This window comes from Erinaceus europaeus, chromosome 20 (genome assembly GCF_950295315.1).
Source record: "Erinaceus europaeus chromosome 20, mEriEur2.1, whole genome shotgun sequence".
NCBI lineage: Eukaryota > Metazoa > Chordata > Mammalia > Eulipotyphla > Erinaceidae > Erinaceus > Erinaceus europaeus.
The window spans coordinates 51,684,593-51,700,921 of record NC_080181.1 but is presented as its reverse complement, the minus strand read 5'-3'; the positions used below and the strand labels follow the sequence as shown (position 1 = coordinate 51,700,921).

Below are 16,329 nucleotides of genomic sequence, written 5' to 3'. Positions count from 1 at the left end.
CATGGAACCCTTCAAGGAGGTGATGCATTTGACAAGCCTGCATACTGAGACTCCCTGCAAAAACAGCTGTTAATAAAAATAATAAATCGAAATTAAATATGCTGCAGCTGCTCTCCTATGACAAGCAGTATTCTTTTCTCCCCAACTCTTCCCAGAGGAACAAAGTAAGCTTCTGAAACCTGCCCTGGATAACTTACAATCCCTAGCCAATTTCTCCTCCAGTACTGGATGGAGGAAAGTCAAGCCCAGAAACAGTTTTAAAATGATACAAATAACCTAAGACAAAAACCACAAGGCAAACAAAAACCAAACTTCCCCCAAGCCCCAGGACTAGCTAGAATCAAGCATCCATCTACAGAGACACACAGCACACCTTTCCCAGGTATAGTTCCACCTATCCAATCAGATGACCCACAGCCATTCCAGGGGCACAGAGCTTTGCAAAAGAGTAGGTGACTCTTCTGAAACTGACCATGCGGGCAGCCCCAACAAACACTGATCAGGCATCTGGAACACTGGGGGTGTCCGTGGACCTAAGAACCTTAGAAATCTCCTTGCAGAAGCCAGAAAAGAACAGGGGGCTCCTGCCCTGTTTTTAACTCTTTTCCAGGTACTGTGAAATACAACCAAAAAAAATGCAAAATCTGATTAGAAGACAATTTCATGGTGAACTTGACACCCTGTTTAGCAACTGGCCCAGAGCAGGACTGCTTGCTAGCATGGGGGAAGATTCTGGAAGCTCTGACTTCACTCCTGCCTCATGGGAGTGGGTCCCAAACCACCCTCATTCTCCCTTATTTTCTGAAGAGCCTTGCAATGAGGAAATTCACCTGGGTTTAAAATAAGACAGGTCCCACCCATAGCTTCCTCACTGAAGAAGCTGGAAAACACCAACCTTTAGAACATTGTGGTCTCTGTGTTTTGGTGCCAGTCATTCCCAACTGCATGCCCTCAACAGACAGCTTTGAACCCAGAGATTGCACCAAAGGAGTGATGGGCAATTTAATGGGCAATTTAACTAGACCAGGTACTTGGTCGAGAGAGATGTGTGGGTGTTTCTGGATGAGGTTCACATTTGAATTGGAAGGCTGAGTAGCACAAGGTGTCCTCCCTAACTGTCCTGGGTCACAGAAACAAGCCATTCTGTGGGAGAGAAGGAAAACTGAGTGTGAGCAAAACTCCTGGAGTCCTGCTCTTGGAGTGTGCACATGCTAATGCAGCTTTTCAGATTAATACTGACCCCTCTCTGAGCTCTTGGGGTGGAATGGTCAAGCAACTGACTTGAATGACCACATGTGAGACTTACAAATCACCCTTCAAGACTTCAATCTTAGTCTCAAGGCAGATGAAACTGAGGCTGAGAAAGGCTGGCATTCCCTCCCCAACACCAGGTAACTAAACTAAGAAGCGCCGGGGCCTGAAGACAGGCAGCCTTATGACTGAGTGGCAGTGCTACAAGGCTGCTCACAATCTGAACCAGGTCCTGGGGGTCAAACACACAGACTTATGAGCTCAGACTGTGGAGTCTGCTCAGAAGAACTGAGGGACACAATAAGTACTTGTGGCTCCTGACTTGCTCAGAGGGGATACAGGCTGTACCCTACAACTTCCCTGAAAGTTTAGCTGGAACCAGGAAGTGGGGTTCCAACTCTCAGCCTCTCCCTTCTATCCACCCGTGGACTGTACCTCCACTTGACTTCAACACCAAGAAACAATTTTATCTCCTTATTCTTTCTGGAACTTGTCACCACTCCAGAAAGGGAAGGGGAGGGGAGGAGAAGAGACTCTTTCCATAGAAATATCCTGTTCAAAGAGGGTTCTCCCTTAGCCCTGAGCTGCTGGAAGAGGCTCTGGCCACCTCCAACACTGACCGGAAATAAGCAGGCTAGAAAATGAATGGATGGGGGCTGGGTGGTGTAGTACCTGGTTGAGCACACATATTACAGTGAGCATACATGTACAATGAGAACCCGATCCCCACATGCAGGGGGAAAGCTGTGCAAGTGGTGAAGCAGGGCTGCAGGTGTCTCTCTTCCTCTCTCCCTCTCTATCACCCTCTTCCCTCTCAATTTCTGGATGTCTCTATCCAATAAATAAAGAAAAGAAAATGAAAAAAGAAAAGAAAATGAATGAATGAATGAATGAATGAATGAATGCTAATGATTGCTTCACATTAGAAATATCTGGGATGTTCATTTAGAAGTTGGTTGTTTCTATGACCAAAAACATGCCGCAGAAACTTTTTTCATGCTGTAGAAACTTAACTCTCGTGGGTGTGACGTGGTAGCACAGCAAGTTAAGTGCATATGGCGTGAAGCACAAAGACCAGAGAGAGTAAGAATCCTGGTCCAAGCCCCCCGGCTCCCCACCTGCAGGGGAGTCATTTTACAGGCGGTGAAGCAGGTCTGCCAGGTGTCTGTCTTTCTCTCCCCTCTCTGTCTTCCCCTCCTCCCTCCATTTCTCTCTGTCCTATCCAACAACATCAATAATGACATCAACAATAATAACAAGAGCAACAAAAAATGGGGGGGCAATGGCCTCCAGGAGCAGTGGATTTGCAGTGCCGGCTCCGAGTCCCAGGGGCCGCATGTCACCTCCCAGAGTGGTTTGGTCTCTGCTCCCTTGGAACCTCCAGGAGTCAAGCCCAGCAACCCAAACCTTCCCTCCCTCTGAGCCATTCTTGTTTTTCAGTCCCAAAATGAGGTCAGTAGCTCAAGGCCCAACCATCCGTCAGAAATGCATCACTGGTCACAAAGATCATATGTCACCTTTGACACTGAGAAACATGAATGAAGAAAATGCAGACGGGCCGGGTGGTGGTGCACCTGGTTGAGCGCACATGTTGCAGTGCACAAGGACCCAGGTTCCAGCGCCTGCTCCCCACCTGCAGAGGAAAGCTTTGCGAGTGGTGAAGCAGTGCTGCAGGTATCTCTCTTCCTCTCTGCCTCTCACTTCCCTCTCAATTTCTATACAATAAATGAAGATAAGAATTTTTTAAAAGGAAAGAAAATGAAGACAAAGTAAAGGAGTGGGAGGGGACAGAGCCCTGCAGCTGGTGTCCTTGAGCATTGTAATATGTGCACTCAACCAGGTGTCACCCAGTCCCCACACACAACCTCTTGATCCATTCACCCATCAATGGGCATTTGGTTTGATTCCATGTTTGGGCTACTACAGCATGTCCTTTCAAGCAGCACAAACAAAGCACTGGGAGAGGCCAACACAGAGCCACGGATACTCAGCTCAGTCACTAAAGGCGGGCGACTGACCCTCAGCTACAGAAACACCTTCTTCCCAGGTACCATGGGCTTCAAGCTCCCAACAACCCAACTCTCTCGAAGCCCAGCCAAGTCCTCCTGGACACCAGTGTTCTAGCATCTTCCAGATGCACCCCCAGCACCACCCTACCTTTCCCTTGTCATGTATCACCTTGCACAGGGAAAGCTTCATGAGTGGTGGAGTGGTGCTGTGATGTCTCTCCTTTTCTGACTTTCCTTCCCTCTATATCTAAAATGACAGTCTGCCAGAAACAGTGGACTATGCAGGCATCAAGACCCAGCAAAGATCCTGGTGGGAGAAAAAATTTCTCAGGAGCTTCCCTAGATGTATAGAATCAAACTCCTGACTTTCTGACACCCATCAATTCAGAGACTGTCAGAGGCCTTGGAGCCTTAGGCAAGAGAGTCTTTTTGCATAACCATTACACTATTTCCACCACCACACTAGGTCTTTATTTTAGACAGGTAGGCTATTGAGATAAAATTCACATACTATATAATCACCTATTCAAAGCATAACCCTGAAGGCAAAAAATTTTTTAAAAAATTAAATAAATAAAATTAAATTTTAAAAAAAGAAACTTAACTCTTATTATCAACAAAGCTGTGGTCAAACTTGTATCATTATAAGTCATTTTGTGGTTTCCATGAACCTATTGACAATATTAGGTGGGGACTTCCTTATAATTTTCCCATTTAATCAAATCCTTTAAAGTCCTAGCAGAGCCTCTCCCTTTCTCTCTCTCCTTCCCTCTCTCAGTCTCTCTCTCTCTCTCTGTTTGCTCAGTGAGCCATATACACACATGCAGTGGCTATTAGGAACATTCTGCCTGTGACAGGTCTTTCAGGAAGACAAACATGATGGTGACCCCCAGCCCCACAGTACTGTTTATGAACCCAGAGGGAGGGAAAGGCAAAGATCACATGACCACATACAGTGTGAAATCAGGGCCCAAGAGGTGACTCAGCTTGCAGAGCACATGCCTTATCAACAGGGGTGGCCCAGCACCATATGGGAGCACGATGGACAGAGATAAGAGAACTGTATGGATTGTGTAGCAGTTCCGTGGCATGTCTCCCTCTCTCCCTCCCCCACCCCAGGTAAAATTAAAAACCTGGTCAGGGAGGGCGCTTCTGTTCCTCAGTCTCTTCTTTTGTCAGCCAGAAGCACTGTGTCTGGTGGTCTTTGCTAGCTATTTTCTCTCTTGCGTGTGTGTGTGTGTGTGTGTGTGTGTGTGTGTGTGTGTGTGTGTGTGTGTGTGTGTTCACCAGGGGAAACTGGCGCTGGATTTGGAACCATAAAGCTCTGAACCTAAGGTTGACTTAAAATCTGGCATCTTTTAGAACCAGGTACTTTTTTGCTGTAGCTTCTTTCAGTTGTGAGGGCTCTGTCTACTGTCAGACTGGGGCCTGCAGGGCTCAGATGACTTCAGATACTTTTTTTAAAATTGTGGTGACAGGGACCAAGCCTAGGGTATCACACATGTGCTCTAATAGTGAGCCCCTCCCTGATTTCACTGTTTTCAGCCATATTGGATAGAGCTTGAAGGAATCATGTTAAGTGAGATAAGTCAAAAACAGAAGGATGAATATGGAATGATCTCACTCACAGAAGTTGAAAAGAAGACCAGAAGGGAAAAGACTAAGCAGAACTTGTACTGGAGTTGGTGTATTGCACCGGAGTAAAAGACTCTGGGGTGGGTCAGGGGGAGGGTTCAGGACCTGGAACAGGATGGTAGAAGACCTAGTGGGGGTTGTATTGTTATATGGAAAACTGGGAAATGTTATGCATGTACAAACTATGATTATTTACTGTTGACTTTAAAACATTAATCCCTCAATAAAGAAATTTAAAGTGGCACACCTGGTTGAGCACATGTATTAAAATGCCCAAGGACCCAGGTTTGAGCCCCCAGTCCCTACCTGCAAGGGGAAAGCTTTGCGAGTAGTGAAGTAGGGCTGCAGATGTCTCTCTGTTTCTCTCCCTCTCTATCACCCCCCTTCCCTCTTGATTTCTGGCTGTCTCTATCCAATAAACAAAGATTAAAGAATTAAAAGAAAAAGAAAAAGAAATTTTAAAAAAGAACATACCTCATTATTTATACAATCCAGCTGCTTCCTGCAGCTCTTGGGCAACATCCTCTTGGGATTCACAAAGAGGCACTCTTGCTAACTGACCCCCAACACCTCCCTCCGGCATGCCCGGGGTGCTGGGGCTATACGATAAGCAGTACCCCTGATTCCCCCAAAGAGCACCATCACAAAGCACGATATTTTCCTTCATAACGCAACAGCATTTCCCCCTCCAGATGCATGCCTCCCTCTTTCTCAATCTCTGAGGCTGGGGGTGATTCAACTTTTCTTCTACTGAGACAAAATAAGCACACCCCAGGTGTGATCTGTTTGAGGGCCCCCCTGAAATATGGCCACGGCAAATGCCCAAGACCTGTTCCTCCAGCTCCATCAGGTGTTTGCAAAGGGTTGGGCTCACTGTATTTTTTTGGGTGTGGTGCCAGGTGGAGGAAGGAGGCTTAAAGCAAAAGAGGCAGTTTCTAGGGATGGCTTTACTGGTTCAAGGTCAGTGGCAGGATGGCCCAGAGGGACTCTGGTGGACCCAGGGTACCCAATCACAGCCTGAAAACTCTGGGGTCATGGTGCTTTGGGAAATACTTCATAATGGACTCTTTAAGAGGCCCCTGTATCTCCTATATGGAGGGAGAGGTATGGGGATGTCAGTCTGCATCACCAGTACCCCACTTTAGGGATGGTCACTGCTTAGCAGAACCCCCATTCTACTCACACCAAGCCCAGTTACACAGCCCTGCTGCATGGCTAGCAGTTCTAAGTGTTTCACAATTTGTGGTCCTGGCTTCCATTGGACCCTCTCCCCTGCACCATATCTCCTCCACTCTGCAGGACCTTCTTGACACTGCCCTGCTTCTTCCTCTTCACCCACTAGAACACCCAGTCCTCTCAGATGAACATTCCAGCACCTTCCATAGGTCTTCACAAAAACATCACTATTCACCCATCCACTCTGCAAATACATATTAGAAACCTAATTAAAGGCCCATGCGATGTAATAGCCTGTGGTTATTTCACTCCTATATCCAGAGCTTCCATTTGTTCCTCTGATCCAATATAAACCCCCAAAACCTCTGGCTAGAATTCTATCTTCCCAAACCTGGCTGCAGCTGAACTGGGTAGAACAGTGAGTGGGAAATTAGACTCCTGCCCTTCACCAGTTGTGAGACCTGAGCCAGATGCTTTCTCATGCTGCACCTTGATTTATCCATCTGTGAAATGGGCAATGAGGAGACACATGTAAAAGGCCTAACATGGAACCATTACACTTTAAAATCTTTTAAAATATTGGTTCTTTTAACTACAACCATCCTAATTGTCAAGCAACAAAAGCAAAAGCCACTTTGCAATCTAGTACTGGAAGCCTCCCTTCTTATTCATCCTCAGTTAAAATCCAACCCTCCTTCTCCCAACACTGCCTTTCCTGACTGGTAATATGCCGCTTTTTCAGGGGACTGGGAGGTGGCTCATCCAGTAGAGTGCACACTTTGCCAAGCAATAGGACCTGGGTTCAATTCCCTAGTCACCACATGAGAGCAACTGCCCAGGGGAAACTTCAAGAATAGGGACCAATGTCATGGCATCTTCTCTCTCTCCCCCCACCCCAACTCCTTCTCCTTCCTTCAAATTCTATCTGAAAAAAAAAAAATCTGCTGGGAGTGGTGGAGTTGTGCAGGCCCCAATGAAGTCGGGGGGGGGGGCAGGAGGACTCTTTTGCAGATGATCAAGTGTTGCATTGCATCTTATCTGCCAAGTGCAGCCATCCAGTGACATTTCTCAGCTCCTGGATGAAACTGGCAGCTCCCTGGTCACCGGTATGTTCCCCATGGAAACTTGGGTTGATTTCATGAACATACTGGAAAGAACGTTCCATCATCTCAACCACATTTTCTCCTGGGCCCTTGGCTGAAGACCCAGTCCATCATCTCTTGGAAAAACGAACAAACTGAGCAGCAGAATCCTTGGGGTTAAGTCCTACACATTTCCTGGGTGACCGTAAGAAATCCTTCCTACTTCTGGGTCTCAGTTTGCTCACATGTGAGATGAGCTGGAGGTAAGGAGGTCAGAGAAACTCTGGACACTAAGAAGGGCCCTGCCCATTCTCTCTGCCCCAGGCCCCAGGCCCCACACATGCAAAGAGAGTGGGATTTCTCCTCCCTGCATTTACAGGAAAATAAATATCAAGCCTGGATTCCTGGCAGATCACTTTTGATTAAATACAGATTTTTTAAAAGTGAAGCCACAACAACATGATTCTAAATCTAGAGTCTTAGAAATTCCCTTTGTGTATCATTAGAACCAAAAATATCAACTATAAAACTAAAGTGTCAGACACAACATGACACACTCCCTACAAAATGTTGAGCAGACACTGCAGAGGACTCTCTACCCACCCCAACCCCGACAATGTGCCCCAAAGAAGCTGTGTTCACAAAGCCCTCCCAAAAGAAAGTATACACAGGCAGGAGCACTTACAGATAGAGCCAGCTAAGCCAGAGAACTCAGGGTAAAAGAGGGATTTCCTGGGTTGGCAAGATGGCTCACATGGATGGGATGGTGTCTGCTTTGCCAAGCATGTGATCCAGGTCTAAGAGCAGCTTGGTGCTGTCCCCTCTCTCTGTCTTTGTTTCTTTCTATCTGAACAAGTTGGACAGAAGGAATAAGAGTCAGGGATTAAGTCCCCATAAGCCCCTTAATGAGGGCAGCTTCCAGTCATGAGACCGTGGTGAGGGGTGAGTAACCCTACCTACATGTGGTCCCACATGTCCAAAGAGGCTAAAGAGAGTCACCAACTTCCTTTGACAGAGGTTCAGAAGCAGATGCACCTGCCTGATTACTCTGGCCAGATGGCTATATACTCAGTGGTTGGCAGACCAAGTAAGCAAGACCAAGAGGTTTGGTGTAGACTATATCTGTTTTCCAAATCATATTTTTAAATACAGTGTGACACTTGGTTGCTTAAAGGGAAGTCAAGGACTTGATTGACTCCATCTCATTCTAAACATCCCAGTGACCGCTGAAAGCATGTTCTCTAATTAGTGCTGTGATGCTGATGCCCAGGAAGGCTCAGTCCAACACTCCCATCAGACAGGCAGCAGGCCTGGAAGCCAAGGGATCAGCATTTTTCAACCTCAGCAAGAGCACAGTGCAGGCTGGATCACTGTGGGGCGGAAGACTGTCTTGTGTACAGTAGGATGTTCACCAGCATTCTGGCCTCACCCACTAAATCCCAATAGCATCAAGTCATGATCACCAAAAGTATTTCCAGACACTGCCAAGTGACCCCAAGGGAACAAAACCTCCTCACTGATAGCCACAACTTGGAGGAGATCTGAATCAATCCCACTCAGGGCATACAAGCTGAGACAACAGTACAGAAGTATATTACATACACATGAACTTGCCAAAAAAATGAGTAAATAAATAAAACCCAGAAGTAAACAAACTGTTTCTGAGACTTGGTGAGAACTACAGTAGTTATCTTTGGGAGGTGGGAAGGTGGGGACACAGAAGTTTAGTGATAGGTGTAATCTTACAATTGTATAAGCCGCAAATAAAAAAAAATTTTAAATAAGCGTTTCATGAATAATAAATACATAGAACCAGCAAGATTCACAATGTGTATACACATGTAAAGAGATTCCTTGGTACATTTATATATGTGAAATTTGTTTAAATGGTCTCACATTTTCTTTTTAATCTGCATTTCTACTGTGTTGGGTTGATTTTACACTCTTCTTCACTGTTATATATTGATAGTTAAACATGAGATGAAAGGGATGGTGGTGGTAGAATGATACAAACTTCCAGCTATACAACAAGTAAGGCCTACGGATATTACAGACATGATGAAAACTACTCTCCTGCAAACTGCCAAAAGTTCTCATCACAAGGAACATTTTTCTTTTTTAAATTTTTGATTGTGTATAAGATGTTGGATGCTAACTACACTTACTGTGGTCAGTATTTTACATTATATGTAAGTTGAGTCATTATTATACAACATCATAGACTGACACAGTGCTGTATGTCAATTATATCTCAACAAAGTTGAAAAATTAAGAAAATTCTATAATCTTTGCAAAATTAAATAAAGATGAATGTTTTCCATCTACTGCTTTCCTCTAATTCAAAATCTTGGTCACACATTCAAAAATGCCCTTTGGATGCCAGACAAGTTCCATTATTTTTCTCAGTTATAAAAGGGGGCTTAACTTTTTTTTTCTTTTTTCCTCTAGGGTCATTGCTGGGCTGGGTGCCTGCACTATGAATCCACTGCTCCCGGAGGACATTTTTCCCATTCTGTTGCCCTGCCCTTGTTGTTATTGCTATTGTTGCCCTTGCTGTTGCTGTTGTTGGATAGGACAGAGAGAAATTGAGAGAGGAGGGGAAGACAGAGAGGAGGAGAGAAAGACACCTGCAGACCTGCTTCACTGCTTGTGAAGCCTGAAGGTGGGGAGCTGGGGGCTTGAACTGGGACCCTTGTGCCAGTCCTTGAGCTTCGTGCCATGTGCACTTAACCCTCTGGGGGCTTAACTTTCTAAGCATAGACCTACCCAAATTTCTAATCCATTAAAAGTAGTAGTGAAACCTGAGGACAAGAGATGGATCACCTGGGAGAACACACACTTTGCCATGTGTGGGGACGCAGGTTTGAGCCCCGAGCCACCACATGGGAGCGCCACACAAAGGAGAAGCTTCATGAGCAGCAAATCAATGCTGGGCTGTCTCTCCTCCTTCTCTCTGGATCTCATCTTCTCTGTCTTTCACCCTCATTTAAAAGAGAATAAAAACAGAGCTCCAGGAGTGGTAGAATAATGTAGGCATGAATTCCCAGCAAAGTCCAGGTGGGGGAAGAAAATACAAGTATAAATACAGATGGTGTGGAGTTTGAGGCATCTGGGGTAAGCAGAAAAGTTGTAGTTTCTTTTTAGAGATGGCTCCATGGATTAGCTGCACTTCCGTGGTCCTGAGACTCCAGGACACACCGTGTGCACCTTTGTCATTGATCCAGAGTGACAGCTGGGCAATGTGAGATTCCCCTGGAAGTCCTCTTTCTCCCGGGGCCCCAGGAAGCACCAAAATAAACCCTTCTCTCAGATAAGAGGATTTTACAATTTCAAAATAAGTGCCTGGGTGTTCAGTCAACAACCTGGGAGAAAGGTGGGTCTGGGCAGTGAGGTGGGGAGAGTCTCCTGGCCAAGAAAGGGTTCCCCAAGAGGGAAGGAAAGCATGGTTCTGAGAAGTAGTTTCATTGATTTACCTCTTCCCTGTTTGTAAGACATTGTAAAGTCAGGTCCCCCCACCTCCAGATCTCAAACTCAAAGGACACTGAGGACAATGGCCACCAACTGAACTAAGTTACCCCTGAATTCAGACAATTCCACGAGATGTTTCCAAGCATCCAGTGAGAGAAGACACTCTGCTACTTCCTGCACAGGTTCATTGCTGATGCCCTTCCAACTCTCATAAATGTGTCAATAGGCCTGGGCAGAGGGCTGGGAGGTGACAGAGCCAGGGTGGTACCATTGTGTACCAGGCAGAAAACACACACACACATACATACTACCTCCAAACTGCCTTTTCCCTCTTCTAATTCTATCTCCCACTTAAAATTAGTTTTCCTCAGTGATTCAAAGACATGAAAAAAGGTAGAAACAGTTCTACACATGTGAAACCTGATGAATAAGGATGGGAAGAAACAGTTTCTCAACCTCAGAAGAAAACAGCAAAAAAAAAAAAAAAAAGATCATATCCATGTGACAGGAAAGCACTAGAAGATTGGATCACACTAAGTATGGGATAGGATGGGAAGACTGAAGAACCCATGGACATGGCAGGCAGGATCCTCAGGAAAGGAAGCCTGAATCCCTGGGACCCCAAACCCAACTCCTGGTGTGTGGCCCAGACACTTGTGCAGGCACAAAGAAAGACACAGTCAAGAATGCAGTGAGGAATGCAGTGAACTGAGTGAGGATAGGTCCATTAGGAAGAAAATCAAAGTATAGAAACACCTCATAGGTAATAAATACACAAGAGATCAGAATCACCCACATCCACACATGTGCACACCCATGTATATCAATTTCTTAGCATATTCATATACATCATTTATTTATTATGACCAACTCATATTACTCATGCCATTTTGTGTCCTGTTCCACTCAACGATTACAGCAAGTACTTATCTTAGTGTCAGCATTTTTAACAGCTATGCAATATTTCACTTCAAGGATCACCATCATTTTAACCAATGCCCAGTACTAGAGAATTAGGTTATTCAAACCTTTCCCCATCAACCACAACCTCCCCAAACCTTATTTCCCTGGTACTTTTTTACCTCCTTGTCTAATTAATAAAATCAAGAGCAAAGTCTATGTAAAGAAGTGAAAATGTGTATACTTTCTAAATAGAATTTCCTGGTTGTAAGTGTTTATATATATTTTTTCACTACAATACACATTCTTTGCTTCTAATTTTAACATTTTCCTTAGATCCATAATTTTTCTGTGATCTGGCAATGGCATGCCTTCAGGGAAAAGACAGAAACAGGCTAGAGTTGCAACTTTATTAGCAAAAATACTCATCACACTCCCCCCACTACCCCTTACCTACATTGTTAAGAAAGCTGAGGGGGGCAGGGATAGATAGCATAATGGTTATGCAAAGAGACTCTAGGGAGGGCATAAGGATTCCAGTTCAACACCCCCCCACCTGCAGGGGTGTCGCTTCACAGGCAGTGAAGCAGGTCTGCAGGTGTCTATCTTTCTCTCCCCCTCTCTGTCTTCCCCTCCTCTCTCCATTTCTCTCTGTCCTATCCAACAACAACAGCAATGGTAAAATAACAATAACAAGGGCAACAAATGAGAAAATTGTCCTCCGGGAGCAGTAGATTCATAGTGCAGGCACCAAGCCCCAGTAATAATAACCCTGGAGGAAAACAAAACTTAGAAATTCAATACCCATTTGCCAAAATAAAATACAATAAAACCCCCTTTATTTGATGCCATTATGTGCTTGTAGTCCCATGAGGTATTGGGAAGACACAGATGATTCTGACCCAGTGTGCTCAGCCTGGTATAAAGCAAAGGGCATGTCCAGGAAAATTCTTGTCTCCATGTAAGAAATTCAAAGCTCAAGTGTGCTTCAGGAGCCCTGGGGGCCCAGATGAGGGAGGTAGGCAAACAGCAAGGACCTGGCCCACGGGGAAGGAGGGGACTCTGGTGGAACAGGATATGTGAATCTGAGGCTACAAGATGCTTCCAGAGAGCCCAGTAGTCCAAGGGCTACAGCAGTGGACAGAGCCATGGTAGGAGCTCACAGGGAAGATGGGGTTCTGGTCATGAAATGACAAGGTTGTCAGCAGGACATCAGTAAGAAGGATCCAACTGTGCTGGGAAGGAGAGGTAAGGAAACAAGACAGTGAGGGTGAGGACACAGAAGGCTTGGGGAGAACTGAGGAGACTTGGGGTGACTGCATACAGGCAGTAGGGGGAGGCAAGGGAGCAAGGAAAGGGGCCCAGTGGGCATTCTAGAAGCCTACACAGGACACTGGACCATCTGCCACAGCTTGTAGATTGTTCTAGAATCCAGAAGATGACCTTCACTCCCTGGAGTGCAACTTCCTTTCTTAAAACATTTATTTATTTATTTTGCCTCCAGGGTTATCACTAGGGCTTGGTGCCTACAGGGGCTTGAACTGGGATCCTTGCAACAGTCCTTGTGTGCTTAACCCACTGCACTACTGCCCAACCCCCCAATTTATTTATTTCTTTTAGAGAGAGAGAGAGAGATACCAAAGCATCAATCAGTTCAGGCATAGGGCAATGCCAGGGATGGAACCTGGAAACCTCAGGAATGCACCTTTCCTCCTGCAAAGGGGCATGTGGGTATTTTCTAGCTGTGAAGAGCTTCGAGTTTTTGTCTACAAAAGAAAACAGGGTATCAGCCTCCCCCCTTGGAAACCTACCCTCAGCCCCCAACACCTGAAGAAGCAGAAGGCACAGATATAGAAGTAAAACTGAGAGAGAGGACTTTTGTTCTTTATACCTGAAATTGATACCAAACATCAATTTGTATATCATCTGATTTATGAATCATTTTCTATTAATGTTTTTAAACAGAACATAGCTAGTTAATTTATTGAATTAGATCAATCTGTATTCTCTTGCACCTTTAAACCAATAAGGGGTTTTCATTTTGCACTCTGATTTCAAAGTTGTCTATTTACTTGCTTGGTGGTATTTAATTACAGTTTTGAAAATAAAGAAGGAGAAGATGACAACGATGATGACAACGACCACCACCATCTCCCTTTCTGGGAAGAAGAAGCCTACCAAGTCCATAAAATCAAGAACTCAAACAAGGCAGTACAGACCCAACAGGAGGCTCTGCACCCTCACATCTGGCTGCGTTCTGTTTGTCCCCACCCCTAGGCCCCTGTGTAATAAGGAGCAGACTGGCAAAATAGTTCAAATACTTTCTTTAAAAGTGTATTGCCTTGTGGGTTCAGTGGCCTATTTTGAATGAAATGGTTCGAACCTGCAGGCTCAGAGCTGTTCTAAACAGTGCACTGACCCCAGTGTGTGCCTCTTGAAGAGCGGATGGACTCTAGGCCTAGGTGGGGCACAGGAACACTAGGAGGAACTGGCTATCAGCCTCCCTTGCTCTGGGTACCAGCCCTGTCACCTAACTGGTGTGCAGAGGCTGGGGGGGGGCGGGGGGGAAAGGAGGTGTGTGACACACAGAGTCAGGATAGGAGCAAAAGCCTCACTTCACTTCTAGGAGAGAAGCGAAGAGCTGGGAGCCAGGGCTGGGAGCACTCCTGGCAGGTACAGGGCAACAGGAGGCCCAGCAGCAGAAAAGGACCAGCCAGCACAACAGAGTGTAAGCAAGTGACCCAGAGGAGGTTCAGCAATGCTGGCCAGTGGCTGCTGGCTGTGCTGGGGCAAAGCAGAAAGACCCAGGCAGTGGCTGCATAGGGCCATTGAAGTTTGTAGGCTGAGGGATGAGGGCTGTGGGAAGAACGGGGCTCCAAAGTGGGTAGTTCACTGTGCAGAGAACCAAATGAGGCAGCATAGTGACCCTGAAACACAGGAAACCAGGTGCATGTGGGACTCAGACTTCCCCATTCACTGTTCTCTCAGGACCTCTGATGTTTAACTCAACAGAAACCCTCACAAGCCCCTCAAAGGAAGCATCCCATTCAGCCCCTCAGCAACAGCAAAGCTCCAAGGCAGCTCCTGACCCTTCCTCCTAGGTCTGGTTTCTGTTTCTGCCTGGAAATGCTCCCTAAGGAGAGCAGGCCCCTGAACCCAAACCTTCAACAGCTGAGCAAACACAGAAGCTGTGTTCACTTGGAAGGGGAGGGAGCCGGCAGTGGGTAAGTGGCACCCACACCCAGATTTCCCCGGAGTTGGCCTGCCTGACATGTTAGATACACTTCCTGCAAAAACAGGATTTCCTAGACATTAGGGGAAATGCCCTTCCTACCTCCCCAGGGGGAACCCTCATCACCTCACTCTTCCAGGGACCTGGTCCTCCTTCCTGAACTCCTTGGCACTTCTCACCGGAAGCTGAGCAATCTACAAAAGCCTCTTCAGCACTTCACAAGCCCCTGTAAATCTTCATGGGGATTCAGTCTGTGTCCCTCTCCAAAAGCAAGTCACTACAGCCACCAAAGGTGACCAAGCACCCAGGAACCCAGCTCCTATCTCCCACCCCCCGAAGTGCACCTTCAGCAGGTGTTTACCCAACACACAGAGACAGGCCCATACCGCCTCTTAGGGGAACAGAACTCAGCAAGGGGACGGGATGGTGGCACAACCAAGTGAGTATGGATAAAGGCAGATGGCCTTGGGTTCAAATTCCACCTCCACCAGGCAGTTTACCAGGATAAGCCACCTGTCTGTGAGTCTTTCCGTGTAAGGCAGTCAAAGCTGAGGGAGCTGTTAGTGTTCAACGTTAGATCACCAGATTGCTTGGAGTACAGGTTCCCAAATGTAAAGCAGGGAATGCGGGCGAGGGCCGGCTTCAGAGCGCCCCTACTCGCGTCTTTGGTACAGGGGCGCCAGCGGCCGGCTGGGGTGGGGGGCACCCACCTGAAGACGCGCAGCACCAGGCAGGCGATGAGCAGCGCAGTGAAGACGCACGCCACGATCACCGCCGCCTTCAGGGTGGGCAGATCGCGGAGCAGGCTGGAAAGGCGAGTCACAAGTGCTTCCCCGCTGCTGTTGGAGCCGCCGCCGCCCGCTGCCCCGCGGGTGACGTTGGCGGGCGCGGGGTCGGGCCGCGGGAGGTCCGGCGCGGGTTGCTGCGCGGGCGGTGCGGACTCGGCTCTACTGGCGCGGGCTGCGGGCGCGGCCAGGAGCGCCAGGAGCGCCAGGAGCGCCAGCAGCGCGGGCAGCAGCGGCGGCGGGAACAACGCGGCGCGCATGGTGCAGGCGGGCGGGCAGCCCAGGGCAGCAGGGCGCGCAGGGAGCCCCAGGTCCCGCACCCGCGCGAGGCCTGCACCCCGATTCCCGCAGTCCAGGCGGCTGCGCGGTGTCTGGCAGGAAGCTGTGGCGCCCGGAAGAGCCCCGCCGCCGCCACCAACACGTTGCACCGAGTCATTCGACGGGCCGCGGCCCCACGTGGGCGGGGCAGGCCACCGAGCCCAGGTCCCAGCGGGGCTCCTCGCCCCAAGCCCCAACTCCCCCCGGGGACCTGGGCTCTGGTGCAGAAGTTAAGGCCTCGCTGCACCTTTCACCTTTTATTTCATGAAATCCTGAAATAAGAGACAGGGATTTCTGGTACCCACATTTACTAGCTCCTTTCGGTCCCAGAGAGCTAGCTCGCAACAACCCCAGATTGTGTCAGACTGAGAATCTAAGACTCCCGGGCCGCAGCGGAGACAGCGCAGTGGGCAGAGCGCTTGTTGACCAAGCATGAGGCCGTGGGCTCCGTCAGACCAGGCTCATAGGGGAGC

The 16,329-nt window shown here is 47.6% G+C and overlaps 1 protein-coding gene across 3 annotated transcripts in view; it reads right to left on the bottom strand.

The window, feature by feature from the left end:
• The window catches only part of FAM174B (family with sequence similarity 174 member B), a 39,732-nt gene extending 23,743 nt beyond the window's left edge, over positions 1-15,989 (bottom strand). Inside the window, exon 1 of one of the 3 annotated variants that reach the window (XM_060179352.1) lies at positions 15,464-15,989. In XM_060179352.1, the coding sequence (XP_060035335.1) occupies positions 15,464-15,798 (335 nt within the window). In that variant the 5' untranslated portion in view covers positions 15,799-15,989. The remainder of the gene's footprint in view (positions 1-15,463) is intronic. The other 2 variants (XM_060179353.1, XM_016185941.2) reach the window with 2 other exon arrangements.
• Positions 15,990-16,329: the final 340 nt, after the last annotated feature.